The 21,373-nt window shown below is 41.3% G+C and overlaps 1 protein-coding gene across 1 annotated transcript in view; it reads right to left on the bottom strand.

Annotated features, from left to right (window-relative positions):
* Nucleotides 1–21,373, bottom strand: part of EXTL3 (exostosin like glycosyltransferase 3) — a 74,331-nt gene that overhangs the window by 14,618 nt on the left and 38,340 nt on the right. Inside the window, exons 3-5 of the mRNA XM_063442003.1 lie at nucleotides 17,310–17,437; nucleotides 4,154–4,298; nucleotides 3,852–3,980 (exon numbers count right to left, since the gene is read on the bottom strand). Of these exons, the coding sequence (XP_063298073.1) occupies nucleotides 3,852–3,980; nucleotides 4,154–4,298; nucleotides 17,310–17,437 (402 nt within the window). The remainder of the gene's footprint in view (nucleotides 1–3,851; nucleotides 3,981–4,153; nucleotides 4,299–17,309; nucleotides 17,438–21,373) is intronic.

The raw sequence follows: 21,373 nt of genomic DNA, 5'->3' as shown, positions 1-21,373 counted from the left end.
GTTCTCTCTGTAATGGCACAAGATGAGCTAAAACCAGCTTGAGTTCTGAGCGGGGACCTACCGAAGGGCAGGCTATTTCAGTTGCTGTCCGTTCTCAGAATACTCTTGCGACCCGTTTTTTCTCTCCATAAGTTTAAAGGGTAATCCAGACGTGGACCCCTTGCTCACGGTGCCTAGAGAGATATTAGCTATGCCTCACTGATGATGCCTAACAAGGCTGAAACGATCGTCTGGGGTTGCTGTATCTCTCGTGCAGAGAGAACTTGCTGGCATTTTGGATCTGGACTACCCGTATGGGTGGGACCAGTCTGATATGCTTCAGATATGTTCTCTCTGTAATGGCACAAGATGAGCTAAAACCAGCTTGAGTTCTGAGCGGGGACCTACCGAAGGGCAGGCTATTTCAGTTGCTGTCCGTTCTCAGAATACTCTTGCGACCCGTTTTTTCTCTCCATAAGTTTAAAGGGTAATCCAGACGTGGACCCCTTGCTCACGGTGCCTAGAGAGATATTAGCTATGCCTCACTGATGATGCCTAACAAGGCTGAAACGATCGTCTGGGGTTGCTGTATCTCTCGTGCAGAGAGAACTTGCTGGCATTTTGGATCTGGACTACCCGTATGGGTGGGACCAGTCTGATATGCTTCAGATATGTTCTCTCTGTAATGGCACAAGATGAGCTAAAACCAGCTTGAGTTCTGAGCGGGGACCTACCGAAGGGCAGGCTATTTCAGTTGCTGTCCGTTCTCAGAATACTCTTGCGACCCGTTTTTTCTCTCCATAAGTTTAAAGGGTAATCCAGACGTGGACCCCTTGCTCACGGTGCCTAGAGAGATATTAGCTATGCCTCACTGATGATGCCTAACAAGGCTGAAACGATCGTCTGGGGTTGCTGTATCTCTCGTGCAGAGAGAACTTGCTGGCATTTTGGATCTGGACTACCCGTATGGGTGGGACCAGTCTGATATGCTTCAGATATGTTCTCTCTGTAATGGCACAAGATGAGCTAAAACCAGCTTGAGTTCTGAGCGGGGACCTACCGAAGGGCAGGCTATTTCAGTTGCTGTCCGTTCTCAGAATACTCTTGCGACCCGTTTTTTCTCTCCATAAGTTTAAAGGGTAATCCAGACGTGGACCCCTTGCTCACGGTGCCTAGAGAGATATTAGCTATGCCTCACTGATGATGCCTAACAAGGCTGAAACGATCGTCTGGGGTTGCTGTATCTCTCGTGCAGAGAGAACTTGCTGGCATTTTGGATCTGGACTACCCGTATGGGTGGGACCAGTCTGATATGCTTCAGATATGTTCTCTCTGTAATGGCACAAGATGAGCTAAAACCAGCTTGAGTTCTGAGCGGGGACCTACCGAAGGGCAGGCTATTTCAGTTGCTGTCCGTTCTCAGAATACTCTTGCGACCCGTTTTTTCTCTCTATTACTGGAGAGAATAGCAGCGTGTGATCTGAATGATCGCTGTGACTGTGATATTAGTCCCTGATCTCAGTTTATTACTGGAGAGAATAGCAGCGTGTGATCTGAATGATCGCTGTGACTGTGATATTAGTCCCTGATCTCAGTATATTACCGGAGAGAATAGCAGCGTGTGATCTGAGTGATCGCTGTGACTGTGATAATAGTCCCTGATCTCAGTATATTACTGGAGAGAATAGCAGCGTGTGATCTGAATGATCGCTGTGACTGTGATATTAGTCCCTGATCTCAGTGTATTACTGGAGAGAATAGCAGCGTGTGATCTGAATGATCGCTGTGACTGTGATAAAAGTCCCTGATCTCAGTATATTACTGGAGAGAATAGCAGCGTGTGATCTGAATGATCGCTGTGACTGTGATAAAAGTCCCTGATCTCAGTATATTACTGGAGAGAATAGCAGCGTGTGATCTGAATGATCGCTGTGACTGTGATATTAGTCCCTGATCTCAGTATATTACTGGAGAGAATAGCAGCGTGTGATCTGAGTGATCGCTGTGACTGTGATAAAAGTCCCTGATCTCAGTATATTACTGGAGAGAATAGCAGCGTGTGATCTGAATGATCGCTGTGACTGTGATATTAGTCCCTGATCTCAGTATATTACTGGAGAGAATAGCAGCGTGTGATCTGAGTGATCGCTGTGACTGTGATAAAAGTCCCTGATCTCAGTATATTACTGGAGAGAATAGCAGCGTGTGATCTGAATGATCGCTGTGACTGTGATATTAGTCCCTGATCTCAGTATATTACTGGAGAGAATAGCAGCGTGTGATCTGAGTGATTGCTGTGACTGTGATATTAGTCCCTGATCTCAGTATATTACTGGAGAGAATAGCAGCGTGTGATCTGAATGATCGCTGTGACTGTGATAATAGTCCCTGATCTCAGTATATTACTGGAGAGAATAGCAGCGTGTGATCTGAGTGATCGCTGTGACTGTGATAATAGTCCCTGATCTCAGTATATTACTGGAGAGAATAGCAGCGTGTGATCTGAATGATCGCTGTGACTGTGATAAAAGTCCCTGATCTCAGTATATTACTGGAGAGAATAGCAGCGTGTGATCTGAGTGATCGCTGTGACTGTGATAAAAGTCCCTGATCTCAGTATATTACTGGAGAGAATAGCAGCGTGTGATCTGAATGATCGCTGTGACTGTGATAATAGTCCCTGATCTCAGTTTATTACTGGAGAGAATAGCAGCGTGTGATCTGAATGATCGCTGTGACTGTGATAAAACTCCCTGATCTCAGTATATTACTGGAGAGAATAGCAGCGTGTGATCTGAGTGATCGCTGTGACTGTGATATTAGTCCCTGATCTCAGTATATTACTGGAGAGAATAGCAGCGTGTGATCTGAATGATCGCTGTGACTGTGATAATAGTCCCTGATCTCAGTTTATTACTGGAGAGAATAGCAGCGTGTGATCTGAGTGATTGCTAGCCATTACCATGATAAAGTGTGTGATGAAGTAACAGAATATATAAATCCTTAATGTATTTTTGTTTGTTGTTTAGAGTTTGAGCTATCTTACTGCTATTACACTTACACCCACCATTATATCAGATTCTGAAAAAAATAAAACATTATTTTAATATGATTCCTCTACCTACTAAAAAAAAGGTAGAGAGGATATTTATAAATATAACATATGTTTTATATTTTGATGCAAAGCCAGAGGTGACAATCTCCCCCATGAAAAAACAACAAGAATAGCAGTAAACAAAAGTCTGGCACCCAAAGGGTTAATCCATATCTTTTTGTAATTTACCCATTGTAGAGTCCGGTAGAAAATGCTGGCACATTACAAACACAAAACAATACAATATACTAGCCAGTTTGTGAACCAGGGTCAATGTGCATCTAAAGCGGTTAACAGTCACTTTGATCATGTTGTATGAAAATACTACATTTATAATTGAAAAAAATATATTTTTTTGTAGACTGGAGCTCAGTAGGTGATTACTAACATTTAAAGAGTGGAGCAAAGCAAACCAACAGATAGCACATGACTTGTTCAGGCAATCCTTGGACACCTGCCCAGGATCTGCTGTTTAAGTCAATTACAAAGTATTTAACCCCTTAAGGACACATGACATGTCTGACATGTCATGATTCCCTTTTATTCCAGAAGTTTGGTCCTTAAGGGGTTAAACACTTCAGGGATTTCTAAACACCCTAAGCTTGCAGTGTACTCTTCGGCTGCCAAAAATAGCAGATTTATGTTGATCAACCAATGCAGCGAAAAGATATCCTGCAATAAGTGGATATTAAAGCTCCCTGTGCAATACTAGTACCCTGTAGTAAGATAGAGATTTGATCTCAGAGTGCAACTCTTTCAATGTGTGGGTTTAAAGTACCTTAATGGGAGGCTTTCTGGTGATATGCGATACCAGGAAGTTCATGGCGATGTCCTCACAATTGATGTATTCGTCCACCATATCACGAATAGCTTGTGGCATTATGTACGAATATAAGTAAGCGTAGTACTGAAAGAGAACCAGTGAGATTTATAGTAAGTCACGTTAAGGATTTTTCTTTTAACCAATAGAGTTTACCCAAACTGTTGATTACCATGTAATCTTTTAATTAGCTTTCTGATTGATAATTCTAAATAAATGCATTAGATATATAGAGATTACAGCTGGTAGAGAAGTCTCACCTTGTGAAAGAAGGCAGCACCTGTTAGTACCATGGACAGTTCACACGAGTAGTTGGAGTTGTAGAGCCAGGACTGGTGAGGGATGTCCCATGCGTGGTATCGGCCTGGAAATCCAACTATTCGATCCCTTGCCTCCCGCCAGACACTACAAGAAGAGAAACAGACATTTAAACCCCGGGCTTACAATACGGATAGTCTACAGAGGACCAGAACAAAGTTAAAGCTATCCTTCAGCATAAAGGAAAGTTGCCAGATTAACTATGATTAACTGGACACATACCACTTCTAAATGCTAACATCCCCACTCAAAGTGCTGCCCTAAATGAAATATAATTCACATGCTTCCAAATAAAATACATTTTAAATTCCAAACAAGCTGATTTAGTAACCATTTCCTCCTGCAGTTTATAAAGCATGCATACCACTGCACTCCATTAGCAAGAAAAGGTGACTTGAGTGCAGGACATCGTGGAAGAATTCACTTCTTGTCACTATGGAACGAACTTACTTGAACATTTTTCACACTAACTGCTCAGTTTAAAAACCTGAGATTCCTGGGAAAATGTAAAGAACAACCTATGTTCAATGTACAAGTTAGAGAGCACAGTCTACCATGTTCCTGGTCTCCATGCTCGCTTTGACTTCTAATTGGAACATTTCCCAAATATAGCTGCAAGCAACAATGTTGGTGGTCTGAAAAGAGAACATGAGCAGATATTGCAGGTGGAGAGGTGAATAGCAAACATTTTATACAGCAGAGTGAAAATGTTAATATTAGTCCAATCTTGTCAGAGGACCTAGCAACGGACCACAGTGAGAGACTCCTGATCTTCCAAGTCTGGGAGGGCTCTGCCTGCTGCTTCAGATAGCATTGTGTTAGCGAGATTAGCAGGAAATTTAAAAGTATATAAATCCATTGATGGAGAAGTAGAGCCATCATGCACAATCCTATCTCCTCCAGAAATAGTTGTTTTTTTATATATATATATATATATATATATACAGGGAGTGCAGAATTATTAGGCAAGTTGTATTTTTGAGGATTAATTTTATTATTGAACAACAACCATGTTCTCAATGAACCCAAAAAACTCATTAATATCAAAGCTGAATATTTTTGGAAGTAGTTTTTAGTTTGTTTTTAGTTTGAGCTATTTTAGGGGGATATCTGTGTGTGCAGGTGACTATTACTGTGCATAATTATTAGGCAACTTAACAAAAAACTAATATATACCCGTTTCAATTATTTATTTTTACCAGTGAAACCAATATAACATCTCAACATTCACAAATATACATTTCTGACATTCAAAAACATAACAAAAACAAATCAGTGACCAATATAGCCACCTTTCTTTGCAAGGACACTCAAAAGCCTGCCATCCATGGATTCTGTCAGTGTTTTGATCTGTTCACCATCAACATTGCGTGCAGAAGCAACCACAGCCTCCCAGACACTGTTCAGAGAGGTGTACTGTTTTCCCTCCTTGTAAATCTCACATTTGATGATGGACCACAGGTTCTCAATGGGGTTCAGATCAGGTGAACAAGGAGGCCATGTCATTAGATTTTCTTCTTTTATACCCTTTCTTGCCAGCCACGCTGTGGAGTACTTGGACGCGTGTGATGGAGCATTGTCCTGCATGAAAATCATGTTTTTCTTGAAGGATGCAGACTTCTTCCTGTACCACTGCTTGAAGAAGGTGTCTTCCAGAAACTGGGAGTTGAGCTTGACTCCATCCTCAACCCGAAAAGGCCCCACAAGCTCATCTTTGATGATACCAGCCCAAACCAGTACTCCACCTCCACCTTGCTGGCGTCTGAGTCGGACTGGAGCTCTCTGCCCTTTACCAATCCATCCATCTGGCCCATCAAGACTTACTCTCATTTCATCAGTCCATAAAACCTTAGAAAAATCAGTCTTGAGATATTTCTTGGCCCAGTCTTGACGTTTCAGCTTGTGTGTCTTGTTCAGTGGTGGTCGTCTTTCAGCCTTTCTTACCTTGGCCATGTCTCTGAGTATTGCACACCTTGTGCTTTCGGGCACTCCAGTGATGTTGTAGCTCTGAAATATGGCCAAACTGGTGGCAAGTGGCATCTTGGCAGCTGCACGCTTGACTTTTCTCAGTTAATGGGCAGTTATTTTGCGTCTTGGTTTCTCCACACGCTTCTTGCGACCCTGTTGACTATTTTGAATGAAACGCTTGATTGTTCGATGATCACGCTTCAGAAGCTTTGCAATTTTAAGAGTGCTGCATCCCTCTGCAAGATATCTCACTATTTTTTACTTTTCTGAGCCTGTCAAGTCCTTCTTTTGACCCATTTTGCCAAAGGAAAGGAGGTTGCCTAATAATTATGCACACCTGATATCGGGTGTTGATGTCATTAGACCACACCCCTTCTCATTACAGAGATGCACATCACCTAATATGCTTAATTGGTAGTAGGCTTTCGAGCCTATACAGCTTGGAGTAAGACAACATGCATACAGAGGATGATGTGGTCAAAATACTCATTTGCCTAATAATTCTGCACGCAGTGTATATATATATATATTTTTTTTTTTTAAAGAAATGCCCAACACGAGTCATTTGACTGCACATCCACTAAATAAACATACTACCGAAACCATAGTGACACGTTTACTAAGTCATCAAATTGCCAAACCTTCCTAACGCAGTACTTTTCAGGTAAATGCAATAAACTTGGCGCACTGTTCTAATTTTATGACAAGCGTTGATGTAATGCGTCTGAAAAATCTTTCAGGCTGGAGGAGAAAAGGACCGCACCAAACCTCATTATTTAAATTAACTGCCGAAGTTCAATTTAGAATATCATTACAAAGTTATTTGATGGAGATGAGAAATTCAAGTCATGAATTTACTAGCAGGCTATTAGCTAACACTGCATAATTATAATAAAGCAGCGGTACACGAGGGAACCAGATTAGATTGCTTGGAAATAAAATGAAATTCACACAATACCTCCTGCAGTCTACCTTACAAACAATTAACACCCCATGTTGGAACTTGGATTTCATTATGCAGGGGGTTCTTATGTTTATCACAATGTAATGAAACAGATATAATGTGTCAAAGGTTTAGATTATATTGTTCCTGCGTTACATATAAATCTTACACCTCCTCCCACAACTGCCCATCCCCAAAAAAGTGTCAGACCGCTGGCATGAGAAATGCCACAGGCTAAGTTCTGCACAAACGGTCAAGGTCATGGCTGTTAATTACAGACAAATAAACAAAAACTGTCCGCATGGAACAAACCACTAAATGCATTAACAATGTGAGAAATAGATTTTTATCACATTCAGAGAGCTAATGGGAACTTGGGATATCGCAGTCGAACATGGTAATGGAGCCAGGAGTACACATAACTCATGGTGCTCAAAGTGACTTGTTGCAGATGGTTGGGTCAGGGACCCACACTCCATACAGGAGGGGTCATTAGAAATGAATGCATGTATAGTCCGTGATCTGGGCAGAGTGTCATCTCAAGCCATGAGGTTTGATGTTTGCACCAGCGAGGGCAAGTCATGATTGCTCAAAACATGTCATTAATTTACTGCACAGAAAACACGTACTTGAGACATTCCACCTGAAAACATCCATTCTTGATAAATTGTACAGAGTGTGGTTTGGGAAGTATGCAGATTACAAAATTCCTCCCTCGCTAGTCATGTACAATACTGCTGCAGCACATATCTGGCCAAGGAAGCAAGTCTTAACACAATTAAGCTTCCTGGCACTCACATGTAATGGCAAGGACAGCTAATGGAAGAATTCCAACCTATGCTGCCAGTGTCTGCGCCTCCGGAGCGTAGACTGCTCTGTGTGTTTATTACGAGTATCAAAAATCAGTACACCCAGAGATCTAAGCGACTATGGCCCTGAAAATGGGTACTACTTGGTCTTAGAGGGGAAACATCATTACTAAAACATACCTGCAAGACAGATTTACAAAAATAAATGAGACAGAAAGGGGCATTTTTTATATACATCCCTATATGCTTATTAACCCTTAATAGGGAACACATAGGATGGGCAGCAGCATTGCAACCTAGCTGTGTGATACAAAAGTGAATACAAATACAAAGAAACTAGTCCTGCGCTCAAACTCCCATTACTCCCGGGCGGCAGCAATGACCATAGTACACCAGCCAGTATTTTTAAACAAATGGAGGTTTTTAGTTCCCTCCAATGGCCATGAGAGGGTATGCCCACCTGCCACATCAAGGCAGACCTCTTAGATGGGTCCTAACGCTAACCATTCCATATGAGGGTATGCCCACCTGCCACGTCAAGGCAGACCCCTTAGGTGGGTCCTAACTCTAACCATTCGCCTTGCTTCCTTGAGCTTCTGGCAAAAATATCTCTAATGAGACAGAAAGGGTTATTTTTTATATACATAGAAACATAGAATGTGACGGCAGATAAGAACCATTCGGCCCATCTAGTCTGCCCAGTTTTCTAAATACTTTCATTAGTCCCTGGCCTTTTCTTATAGTTAGGATAGCCTTATGCCTATCCCACGCATGCTTAAACTCCTTTACTGTGTTAACCTCTACCACTTCAGCGGGAAGGCTATTCCATGCATCCACTACCCTCTCAGTAAAGTAATACTTCCTGATATTATTTTTAAACCTTTGTCCCTCTAATTTAAGACTATGTCCTCTTGTTGTGGTAGTTTTTCTTTTACATGATTATTAACCTTTAATAGGGAACACATGGGATGGGCAGCAGCATTGCAACCTAGCTGTGTGATACAAAAGTGAATACAAATACAAAGAAACATAGCTGAAAAGAGACTTGCGTCCATCAAGTTCAGCCTTCCTCACATATGTTTTTGCTGTTGATCCAAAAGAAGGCAAAAAAATCTCTTCCAATTTTGCAACAACTAGGAAACAATTCCTTCTTGACCTCAAAATAGCAGTCAGATGTCTCCTTGGATCAAGCAGCTATTACCCCACTAATTAGAAATTATATCCCTGTATGTTATGTTTAAGTATTTATCCAATTGCTGTATAACCCCTTAACCCCTTAAGGACACAGGACATGTGTGACATGTCATGATTCCCTTTTATTCCAGAAGTTTGGTCCTTAAGGGGTTAAGGAGACAGCTTCAAAAGCTTGTCTTACCCCTTAAGGACACATGCCATTTTTGAATTTTTTGCGGTTTGTGTTCAAATGCAATTTGCATCTCTCTCGTTTATTGCACCGACACATATTATATACCGTTTTTAGAGGGCAAACAGGGCTTTCATTTTATGTCACATATACATAGATAAATTCTCATTAATTATAACAAAATGGGGAAAAAAAACTTTTTTCCACAGTTTTGGCAATAATAGCGTGTGCATTATATAACCAGCTTAGAAAAAGTAATTCAAAATAAATTCATTTGTGTGTCTTTATTTATAGAATACATAATATATATATAGGATTTCAGCTTATTTTGAAAGTTACAGGTCACGAAATACAAGGACTAAAATAAAATGTTAATGTTAAACAATTTTAGAAGTTGGTTTGTTTGTCTTGTAGGTTTAGGAGCCACCACAGAAAACAAAATTGCCACACAAAAGTATATATTTATATAAAGTAGACATCACAGGCTATTTACCTAAGGTTAGTTAGACACTTTTTACGTAGCCATTTCATCGCCAATCTCTGCTAAATATTGGAGTAAAATTGTGTTTTTTCTCTATTTTGGCATATACACATATAACAAGGTTTTCGTAATGTGTATTTCGTACAGTTGGAGTGTGCTATTCCTGCGCAGAACCCCATATTGTGTTGATTGTGCTGAGTATAACGATACCCCCATTGTATGCCTTTGGTACTATTCTATGAAGCTACAATGACATAAGAGGCAAAGCTATTTCAGTTTCTATAGTTAGAATTTTTGTAGATGGATTTGACGGGCCTATGTCTCATTTTAGGGTATTATAGCAGTGTGACTGATCAAATAACCCCACAAAGGGCTTTCATTTGATAAAGCAGACACCCCAGGATATCTTATATGGTGTATATTGTGTCTTAACCTGTCACCATTTTGTCACCAATTTATGTCAATGTTTGTGGTGAAGGAGAATTTTTTTTTCATTTTTACATATATGTTGCATTTTTGCAGAGTATTTCTTACACTTGATATGTACCACTGTCACAAAACACCCCACAATATGCTCAGTTACATCTTCTGAGTAAAACAATATACCCAATGTGTGAACTAGAGTCCTGACACTATTTTGCGAAGTTACAGTGCTGTAAGAGAGACGTGACAAGTTCAGGTTTTTAAGTGTGAATTTTCACTTGAGCAGGCTACATATTCCAACTACACCATAAAGGCACACCATTTCTTAAAGAAGACATCCTAGGGTATTTTAAAAGGCATATTTTGAACCTTAGCGTGGGATAATTTTTCTGTTCGCTTGTACCAAATGTAGCGGTAATAAGCATTTTTCTGCCTTTTTGACACAAAAAGTGAGTTTGCACAGTATATTTTGCAAATCTTATGTGTGCTACGACTGTATAATGCTTCATATGTTCCTCAGCTATGTCGGCTGAATACAGAAATACCCCCATATGTACCTTTGCCAGGTATATTTGGACATTGAAGGGGCACATTTGAGACACAGCTATTCCAGTTTTTTTCAAACTTTGAATTTTAAAAAAGTTTGTAGTCCCTGCCAATTGATCACTACAGTCAGTGATCAATTGGCAAGCAGGGGGTTAATTTTATTAAAGCAGGGGAAAGGGGAGTGGGATTTAACGGTTACTTTATTGTTTTTTTTTTTTGCAGGGAGAAGATCACTGCTAATTCGTCTCCCTGCACTTCACACAGAACGCAGAAGCACAAGGAGGTGGATAAGAAGTCCCTGCAGCACATGTGCTCGCTCTAACAGCCTGTAAGAGCGATCATAGCTGCAGGGAGCGTTAACCCCCGCAACCGCAGAGATCTGGGGTTAACTTTAGTAAATGACGGAAAGGGGTTAAACATCTATATGGACTCTGATAAAACCACCTCTCCAGGCAGAGAATTCCACATCCTTATAGTTCTTACTGTGGTGTTCCTTTAAAATACTATAGTGTTCCTTTAAAGACCCTGGAATTCAACTCTTAGCAAGCCCGGTTAAACAGGTGCTCACAGTGCACTTTCTTTCATAATGGGCAGGTCCGGGAAAAAACAGTTGCCGATATTCATATCAATGCAGAGGCAGCCATCTTGAAAATGTACCACAATTCAAACCCTCTGCAACAATTACGATAAAAAAAAAAAAACCTATTAAAACAAAAAAAAAAAACAAGGGTACAAGTATCAGCAGCAAATCATGTGATTTGCAAGGCAACTACCAGCTATACTGCGCAAGGAATAGGTAACGGTTCTGTTAACTTTCTGATGACATCCCAAGGAAACCAAAATTAGTTGGAAAACTGATCAACCTATTTAAAAATAGACATTATTTGATATATTATTGTGCAAAGGCTATTACCAATGACAAACACTTCACAAACTAAATGTATTCATTTTTTCATAACTGGGTCAATTTAGAAATTAAAATGATGTAATTATTCAAAGATTGTGAGATATGCAGCTTTTTTCCTTTTAAGAATTATAGATCAATATGACAAACATGGGCAATCTGACTAGTCACACCATCCAAATTCTACAAAACATGCCCAAGTAGCATGTTTTTGCGCACAATCTATTTATCTAATGGATTGCACACATGCTGGTGCACAGTTCCTCTATTGCTCACATATGTCAGATTGAGAGATGCAGCACTGTGGAATATACTAGAGCTATATAAATAAACACAAAACAAAAAATATATTAAAAAAAAAAAAAACATTCTGGCCTGCAATTCATATCCAAACCAGCTTGACTGCAACGCCTATTCATCATGCACATGGAATTCAAGACCACACTTCTAATAAAAAAAACAGAACAAAAATGTTATATATATACATACATACACACACACATACATACATACATACACACATACATACATATACACACACACACGCACGCACGCACGCACGCACGCACGCACTCCTATCTAACGGGAGGTTGCCAGTAACGGTCCCAGAGCGTATAAGTAAATTTTCTGCCCTGCAGTCACGAGAGTGTTATTATAATGATCAACAACAGTGTTCCTTTGCAGCTAAACAATAACCACTTTTTATTTTATAGAAAAACATAGCCTGGGGCTCTGGCACAGGAGGAGTTTCACAACAAGCTGTCCTGTTTACGTTTCCTACACTGCATGGTCAGAGAAATTTAATCGCAAAGAATAACAGACACAGTTCCTTACAGAGAATGAATCAGAGGAACGCAGATATATGGACAGAACATCATTTCATTTAGTGATAATGTAGAATCGGTTTCCCTAAAATTAAACAAGGTGCATTTCTAATGGTACCCAGCAGAGGGAGCAAGATGGCTTCACCAAAAGTCGACAAATACAGACTAGGCAAACCGTTTAAAATTTCAAGCTTTTACAATGATAAATTCTGGTATTTACTCTGACACCAATATAATCGGTGCAGCTTTACAAGGATAACTATGAATGTATGGTATATAGATTACTAAGCAGTTACTTTACTTCAGAGGTTTTTATCTTTGGATCCACAAGAGAACATTAAAGGGACACTATAGTCACCAGAACAACTACAGCTTATTGAATTTGTTCTGGTGAGTAGAATCATTACCTTCAGGCTTTTTGCTGTAAACACAGTTTTTTCAGAGAAAATGCAGTGTTTACATTACAGCCTAGTGATAACTTCACTGGCCACTCCTCAGATGGCTGTTAGAGATCCTTCCTGGGTCATGGCTGCCTAAAATGCATCCAAACATTCAGTGTCTCCTCCCTCTGCATGCAGACACTGAACTGTCCTCATAGAGATTCATTGATTCAATTCATCTCTATGAGGAGATGCTGATTGGCCAGGGCTGTGTTTGAATCATGCTGGCTCTGACCCTGATCTGACTCTTTGTCAGTCTCATCCAATCCTATGGAGAAGCATTCTTCTGATGATGTCAGCAGACAGCTTGTTATTCTAAGGCAAACAGCATGCACAGCTCTAACTTCAGGCTTGAATAGAAGTAAGATTTTGCTATATTTATGGAAGCATCAGGGGCCCAGGGGGGCTAGATGGTGGTTTTAACACTATAGGGTCAGGAACACGTTTGTGTTCCTGACCCTCTAGTGTTCCTTTAAATAAAAGTGACTAATGAAAGTGGCATCCATGAAGTGAATATTCTATCCAAACAGAAAGTCTTTAATAAATACATTAAATTAAGATATGGTAAGCCTTTGTGGGATAGTTTGAACAAGGAGCCTGCTAGAATCTCAAAATGAGACATAGCTCCATTAAATCCATCTATGAAAACCTCTTAATAAGCTGAAATTACCACGTCTCTTATATGGATGGCACTGCAAAAGCACAACACAGTGACAAATCCAGACATTGGGGGTATTGTTGCATTCAGAAGATGTAGCTGAGCATATATATATATATATATATATATAGTTTTTTTTATCACAGTGGAATATATTAGATTTACAAAATCAACATGCCACATGTTTTAAAAAAATAAATAAACTTTTGAAAACTCTGACAAACTGGAAAAAATAAAGAAAGAAAAGGTAGGCCCTTTATGAGGTAATTTCAACAGTCAAACTGCTACAGGGCCTGAAACTGAGACAAAGAGCCATCGAACTCCTAAAATGCTGAAATGGTGTGGTCTCTTATGACACTGTAACTTCCCAAGATTGTGTCTACGGCACACATTGATGGATATTGAACTCAGAAGATGTAGATGAGCATAATTTGGGAGGTTTAACCACAGTGACACATTAGATTTACAAAATACCTAGCAAAAATGCAACGTGCATGTTAAAAGAAAAAATAAATATATTTCTACAAATTGAGATTAACTGGTGAAGAAATGGTGGAACATTAAGGCACAATATACACCACATGAGATACTCTGGAGCGTCTTTCACAAATGATACGCATTTACGTGGTAATTTGAACTTTCCATACCCCAAAATGAGACATGGGTCCATCGTATCCAATAATCAAAATTCTAACTAAAAACTGAAATGGTCATGTCTCCTATATGACACTGTAGCTTCCCATGGTAGTGTTATGGTATTGGGGCTATCGCTGTACTCAGAATATGTAGCTGAACACAATTTTAGTTTTGCAACTTTGTTGCATGTGTGCATGTTACAAATCAGAAAAAAACTATTTTACTACAATATTTAGCAGAGATTGGCCGTTAAATGGCTACGTAAACAAATGTAAAAAAAAAAGTTCAATAAATAGCTTGAGATGTCTTTTACATAAATATATACATGTGTTTTTTTCTTTCTTTCTTTATGCCAAGACGGTCATCCACAAACAAATTATGTAAAATCAGACAACCCAATTCATAATGAGCAAAAGGAAATTGTCATAGTACGAAAAGGAACACACATCTCCTGCAGCATATGACATATGGGAACCGCTTTGTACAATGCATGGGCATCAAACCAGTAGAGGACACATCAAGGTTTTTAATCAATAATAAAATATAACTTTTAGGAACAGGAAGAAGACATAGAAAGTCTCTGTGTCTAGCTTAAGAACACTTCTTTCTAAAATCGCTTCACATTGGAATTGTATTTTGTTACCAGTAGCTACCAAAAATAAACTGAAATCCTCGACATATAATGTACTCTGCAAATCAGAAAATTTGTTATTTTGAATTATATTTCATAAGCAGCACTAATTATGCTCACATTAGTATTGCCAATTTTGTTTGCCTTCTTGCTTTGTATTTTTTTTTATAATAAATAATATTTTATATATGTATATGTCACATCAAATTAAAGACCCTTTTGTCCTTTAAAAATGGTATATAATACGTGCTGGTGCAATAAATGAAAAAGATGGATATTGTGGTTGAACGCATATAGCAAAAAGTTGCTTAGATCCTTAAGCGAAAACCAGGCAAATGAAATGGATTAACACAGGGCTCGATAAATCCCAGACTCCAAGTCACCATGGCGTCCAGGAAATTTGACATGGTGCCTGGGATTTGTGAGTCCATTCAACCCCTGAGTTGCCCTGACCAGCTGCCTAAGAGCAGAGGCGGCCGGCTGGCTCATGGAAAGCTGAGGAAGGGAGACAGACGGCCGGCTGGCTCATGGAGAGCTGAGGGAGGGAGACAGACGGCCGGCTGGCTCATGGAGAGCTGAGGGAGGGAGACAGACGGGCGGCTGGCTCATGGAGAGCTGAGGGACTCATTCTGGTGCCCGGCCGGGCTCATGAAGAGCTGAGGGAGGGAGACAGGCGGTCGGCTGGGTCGTGGAGAGCTGAGGGAATCATGCTAGTGGGCGTCCGGGCTCATGCAGAGCTGAGGGAATCATGCTAGTGGGCGGCCGGGCTCATGCAGAGCTGAGGGAATCATGCTAGTGAGCGGCCGGGTGTGGCGAAACCGACCTCGCCACGTGTCCTTGGAGGGGGCTGATTGCCCGCCTCTTGCCTTTGGACTATGGACCAGACTTTATGGGAATGTGATACCCCAGATAGCCATACCATGGAGCCTATTCATATAATGAAAGACTATGGGAAAGACTTTAGCTCCATGGCAATTGTACTGTGTGACTAGGATCTGCGCGCTATTCGGTAGTTTTGGTGCGTGCAGATCCCAGCTATCTGGGGATAGGTGAAATGTCTGTGTTATGTGTAAATGTGACTTTATGTATTTTAAAGTGTTTTATGTTGTTTTGCAACCATGTGGTTAATGGAGTCTGCCTTTAGTCCTGGGTAATTGGATTACTTCTCCAATTAACTCCAGGGCAGAAGGGAGGAAACCAGGGTGCATTGTGGGGATGTTTTTCTGCCAGCCAGAAAGGAACAAAAGATACTTTTAGTAACTTTTGAACCCCTGGTCGGATTCATGCCATTTTTTAATATGTTGTTCCCCTGAATGGATTGATTGTGGATATGTATTTTTATGTGAATGTGATGTATGGTTTTAAAGTTATGAAAGTTGTGTAAAAGTATATTTTACACTGTATGCATAATGGGATTATGTGTCACACTAAGGGGAGGGGATGTGTGGGAGGTAACATCTATGTCATTGGTTCTTTTATGCCTCCCCCTGGGTGTGGCCTGTATGTGTGAGTTGGAAATAAAAGCCAGGCTGGATGAGCCAGTCCAGAGTTCCTGTTTTTACCCTCAAAGTGATGTGTCGTCTCATTATTGGGGGAAGGATTTATTGAATGCTGTTCCAGTTGACTGCTAGGAGTACAAGCCTATTCGTATGGTTCCTATTCAATGGTCTACAGCATTCATATGCTTGGGAGAATTTAAAAGGTTTCTCGGATTCGGTGATTGTGGTGTCTGCCAGAGTGCTTGGAGTCCTCAGGAAGCACTAGGAGCATCCATTAACGGAGGTACCCAGTCGGGGTGCCAGGTGATCCGTTACACCGGGCTCATGCAGAGCTGAGGGAATCATGCTGGTGGGCGGCTGGGCTCATGGAGAGCTGAGGGAATCATGCTGGTAGGTGGCCGGGCTCATGGAGAACTGAGGGAAGCATGCTGGCGGTGGGCTAACTGAGCGCGGAGGCCATCATCTCCCTGCTCTACTCCCTTGCCATGGCAACTAGGAATTTTGTCTGGAACAACTGTGTTTGTCAGCCTGTTAAACACTGCTTGCACCAATGCATGTGACTTAACGTGTAGTGGCGGAACTGCAGGGGGTCACAACTGTTACCAGGCCCTTTGTGTTCCGAATGTCATGGGGAGCCCAAGAGTTAGAAGGTTGGATACCTTAGGTGGACTTAACTCACCTTTTCTCTGCACAGGCAAGGGGGCTTGGGGCCTAAAACGCTATGGTGTCAGGAATACATGTTGGTTATCCCTGACACTATGGTATTCTGGTGTTCTTAAAATACAAGGCATGTTCATGGCCATAGAAAGCAAAGTGGAAAAAAACTCAATACACATACAGCTTTCACTCATTGTTGATCAGTGCAGTTATTTGAGGTGACAGGTAAGTCTATTTAAAAAAATAAATAAATAAAAAAAAAAAATTAAATTGCCCAGAACACAATGGTATTTCTTCTGTTAACGTCAATACTCACCGAAAACCAAACATAATTTCATCATGACGCAGATGGGCATCATCATCAATGGAGAGGACAGCTTCTGTTTCAATCTCATCCCAGGGTAAGAAACGATTATTTAAACTGTTCTTTTCTGTGCGCACAACCTAGGAAAAAGAATTGAAAGACATTAACACAAGTTACAATAAATAAATGCTCAAGTTATTTTACTTTGAAATCCATTCACAGAAATGTCAAATATAAGAGTAGGGCAAAAAAAAACATTTTTACAAAGTGATGGCTAACCGTGTCAAGGTGTCATTTAATGGGGGGATGGGCAGGGGAGAGGAGAGCTGGCTTTATGTAGGAATGGTGCATAACAAGCATGTCAAACTCGCGGTCCACAATGGACAGCTTTGCGGCCCGGCGAGCCGCGAGTACATGCCTAATTGCCTAGTGTTCCAAGCAGAGTAGGCACCTGCTTTCCCCACCTTGCAGGTGCCTACTCTGCTATAATTTACCTGGCCGGTGAGGAGGGGACAGTGGATGCAGTGAGGGAGCTCAGACTTCCTGCTCCTCACTGCTCCCTTGTGCACGCTGTCTGTAGTGATGCCGGAATATGATGTCATATTCTGGTGCCCGGCATCACTAAACTGTGCGCGAGGGAGCAGTGAGGAGCAGGACAGAAGATCCCCACTGGACCCCAAGAATAATTACAATAATGTGAGTGTGTCTGTCTGTCAGTGAGTGTGTGTCTGCCTGTGTGTGGGTCAGTGTTGCAATGGCCACGGCTGGACAGTTGAGGACCTGGAGGTGCACAGAGGCACGCAACGCCACGTCACATACCTACGTGATGTTGACGTGCTCCACCTTTACAGGGTTCAAGAAGTAGCGGGAGGATCTGCTTTGGCACAGCGTGCGGACAGCGCCATTTGGGATATACCAGAGGCCGGGCTCTGGAGTCACATCCTGGCAGTGGCAATGTAAGTGGAGTCTGCTTGTTGGCTAGAGAAGGGTGCTGGGATTTAGTATATGGGGGGTGCTGTGGTTTAGTAGAGGTGGATACTGTTTTTTTCTTTTTTTTATACCGTACTTTTCAAAATAAACCTACCGTATATACTAGAGTATAAGCCGACCCGAATATAAGCCGAGGCCCCTAATTTTACCCAAAAAAACTGGGAAAACTTATTGACTCGAGTATAAGACTAGGGTGGGAAATGCAGCAGCTACTGGTAAATTTCTAAATAAAATTAGATCCTAAAAAAAATATATTAATTGAATATTTATTTACAGTGTGTGTATAATGAATGCAGTGTGAGTGTATGAGTGCAGCGTGTGTATGAGTGCAGCGTGTGTGTGTGTGTATGAGTGCAGCGTGTGTGTGTGTGTATGAGTGCAGCGTGTGTGTGTGTATGAGTGCAGCGTGTGTGTGTGTGTATGAGTGCAGCGTGTGTGTGTGTGTATGAGTGCAGCGTGTGTGTGTGTGTATGAGTGCAGCGTGTGTGTGTGTGTATGAGTGCAGCGTGTGTGTGTGTGTATGAGTGCAGCGTGTGTGTGTGTGTATGAGTGCAGCGTGTGTGTGTGTGTATGAGTGCAGCGTGTGTGTGTGTATGAGTGCAGCGTGTGTGTGTGTATGAGTGCAGCGTGTGTGTGTGTATGAGTGCAGCGTGTGTGTGTGTGTGAGTGCAGCGTGTGTGTGTGTGTGAGTGCAGCGTGTGTGTGTGTGTGAATGCAGCGTGTGTGTGTGTGTGTGAATGCAGCGTGTGTGTGTGTATGAATGCAGCGTGTGTATGAATGCAGCGTGTGTATGAATGCAGCGTGTGTATGAATGCAGCGTGTGTATGAATGCAGCGTGTGTATGAATGCAGCGTGTGTATGAATGCAGCGTGTGTATGAATGCAGCGTGTGTATGAATGCAGCGTGTGTATGAATGCAGCGTGTGTATGAATGCAGCGTGTGTATGAATGCAGCGTGTGTATGAATGCAGCGTGTGTATGAATGCAGCGTGTGTATGAATGCAGCGTGTGTATGAATGCAGTGTGTGTGTGTGTATGAGTGCAGTGTGTGTGTGTATGAGTGCAGTGTGTGTGTGTATGAGTGCAGTGTGTGTGTATGAGTGCAGTGTGTGTGTATGAATGCAGTGTGTGTATGAATGCAGTGTGTGTGTATGAATGCAGTGTGTGTGTATGAATGCAGTGTGTGTGTGTATGAATGCAGTGTGTGTGTTGCAAAACCTTGGTGGGGGTGGGCAATTTTTTTATATTTTTTTTATTATTTTTTATTTAATTTCATTATTATTGTTTTTTTATTATTATTTAATTTCATTATTATTGTTAATATATATTTTTTTCGTCCCCCCTCCCTGCTTGATATATGGCAGGGAGGGGGGCTCTCCTTCCCTGGTGGTCCAGCATTGGCAGTTCAGTGGGGGGCTAGGGGGGCTGTCAGAGCTGTAACTTACCTGTCCTGCAGCTCCTGTCAGCTCCCTTCTCCTCCGCGCCGTCAGTTCAGCTCTTCTGTCAGCTCACACTCTAAGTCTCGCGAGAGCCGCGGCTCTCGCGAGACTTACACTGGGAGCTGACCGAGGTGCTGAACTGACGGCGCGGAGGAGAAGGGAGCTGACAGGAGCTGCAGGACAGGTAAGTTACAGCTCTGACAGCCCCCACAGCCCCAGTCTGTATTATGGCAATGTAAATTGCCATAATACAGACTATTGACTTGAGTATAAGCCGAGTTGGGGTTTTTCAGCACAAAAAATGTGCTGAAAAACTCGGCTTATACTCGAGTATATACGGTACGTTTCTATGAAAATTTTAGTTTTTTTTTTTTTGCGGCCCACAAACTTAGACCTTGTTTATTTGGCCCTTGCTAGACGGAGTTTGACATACTTGGTGTATAATAAATATTAAAGGATTATAGTGTATTTTCATTATTACTACTTGGAAAAAGTAGCCATTGTTTTTGATCAGTTTCCAGTGCTTGACATTCGGAAGGAATTTGCGTTGAACAGGTGGCACAATTAAAGTATCAAAACCATTTACTGTTGTCATAACAGGATACAATTAACAGCAAAAAAATGAAAATCTCACAGTAAGAAAGCAGGTGGCTCCATTAATATAACATTACATACTGTACTCATAAAAGCGATACAACAGCAAACCACAAAACATGGATCTTTATGAAAAAACAAAACAAAAAAAAAACTGCAACATGTTGTATTTAATTGAAAAAATACCGGGAACAAAGTAAGGTCTCTGAATGCCAGATTAACTCCAGTATAATGCCTGCCAACTTGACTCACTGCCTCCACCAAGACTACCAGGCATTATCTGTTACCTTATGCCAGACAGTGCCGCACACCATCTCGGGGCTATGTATTAAGAGTAATTCTGGGACGAAATTGTTCTCGTGGATTAGTCACTATGGAAACCTGCAGATTGCTCTTTACACAACCTCTAATGATGGGCGGAAAGCAAGAGGGCGTATGTGAATATTATATATATATATATATATATATATATATATATATATATATATATTATATATATGCCATTTAATTTTGAACACTGCAGCTTTAACCCCTTAAGGACCAAACTTCTGGAATAAAAGGGAATCATGACATGTTACACATGTCATGTGTCCTTAAGGGGTTAAAAGACCCAAACCATCAATCCCTGCAAAATGAAGGCCATCTAATTTTACTCGACTCTACCCACCCACTCTGGTTCCTTCTAACTATATAGCATGCACCTCCAGCTGTTTGGAACCACAACAATCACCTCCCTATTACCTTCACATGCTATCAGCTGCTGCAGTTACACCACTAAAGGGACACTCCAGGCACCCAGACCACTTCTGCCCATTGGAGTGGTCTGGGTGCCAACTCCCACTACCCTTAACCCTGCAAGTGTAATTATTGCAGTTTTTATACCCCTTCAGCAACATGGGATGGGGGGTGGGAGGGAGAGTGGACCTGCTGTGCCAGGAAAACTGATTGTTTTCCTGGCACTGGAGAGTCCCTTTAACTCTCCCTGCCATCCCATACAAATTCCTCTGCTACCTCTTGTCTCATACCCCCATTTCAACCTTTAGATTGTAAGCTC

This window comes from Pelobates fuscus, chromosome 2 (assembly GCF_036172605.1).
Source record: "Pelobates fuscus isolate aPelFus1 chromosome 2, aPelFus1.pri, whole genome shotgun sequence".
Lineage (NCBI taxonomy): Eukaryota > Metazoa > Chordata > Amphibia > Anura > Pelobatidae > Pelobates > Pelobates fuscus.
Note: the sequence above shows the minus strand (reverse complement) of the source record. Positions and strands in the feature narration are given on the sequence as shown.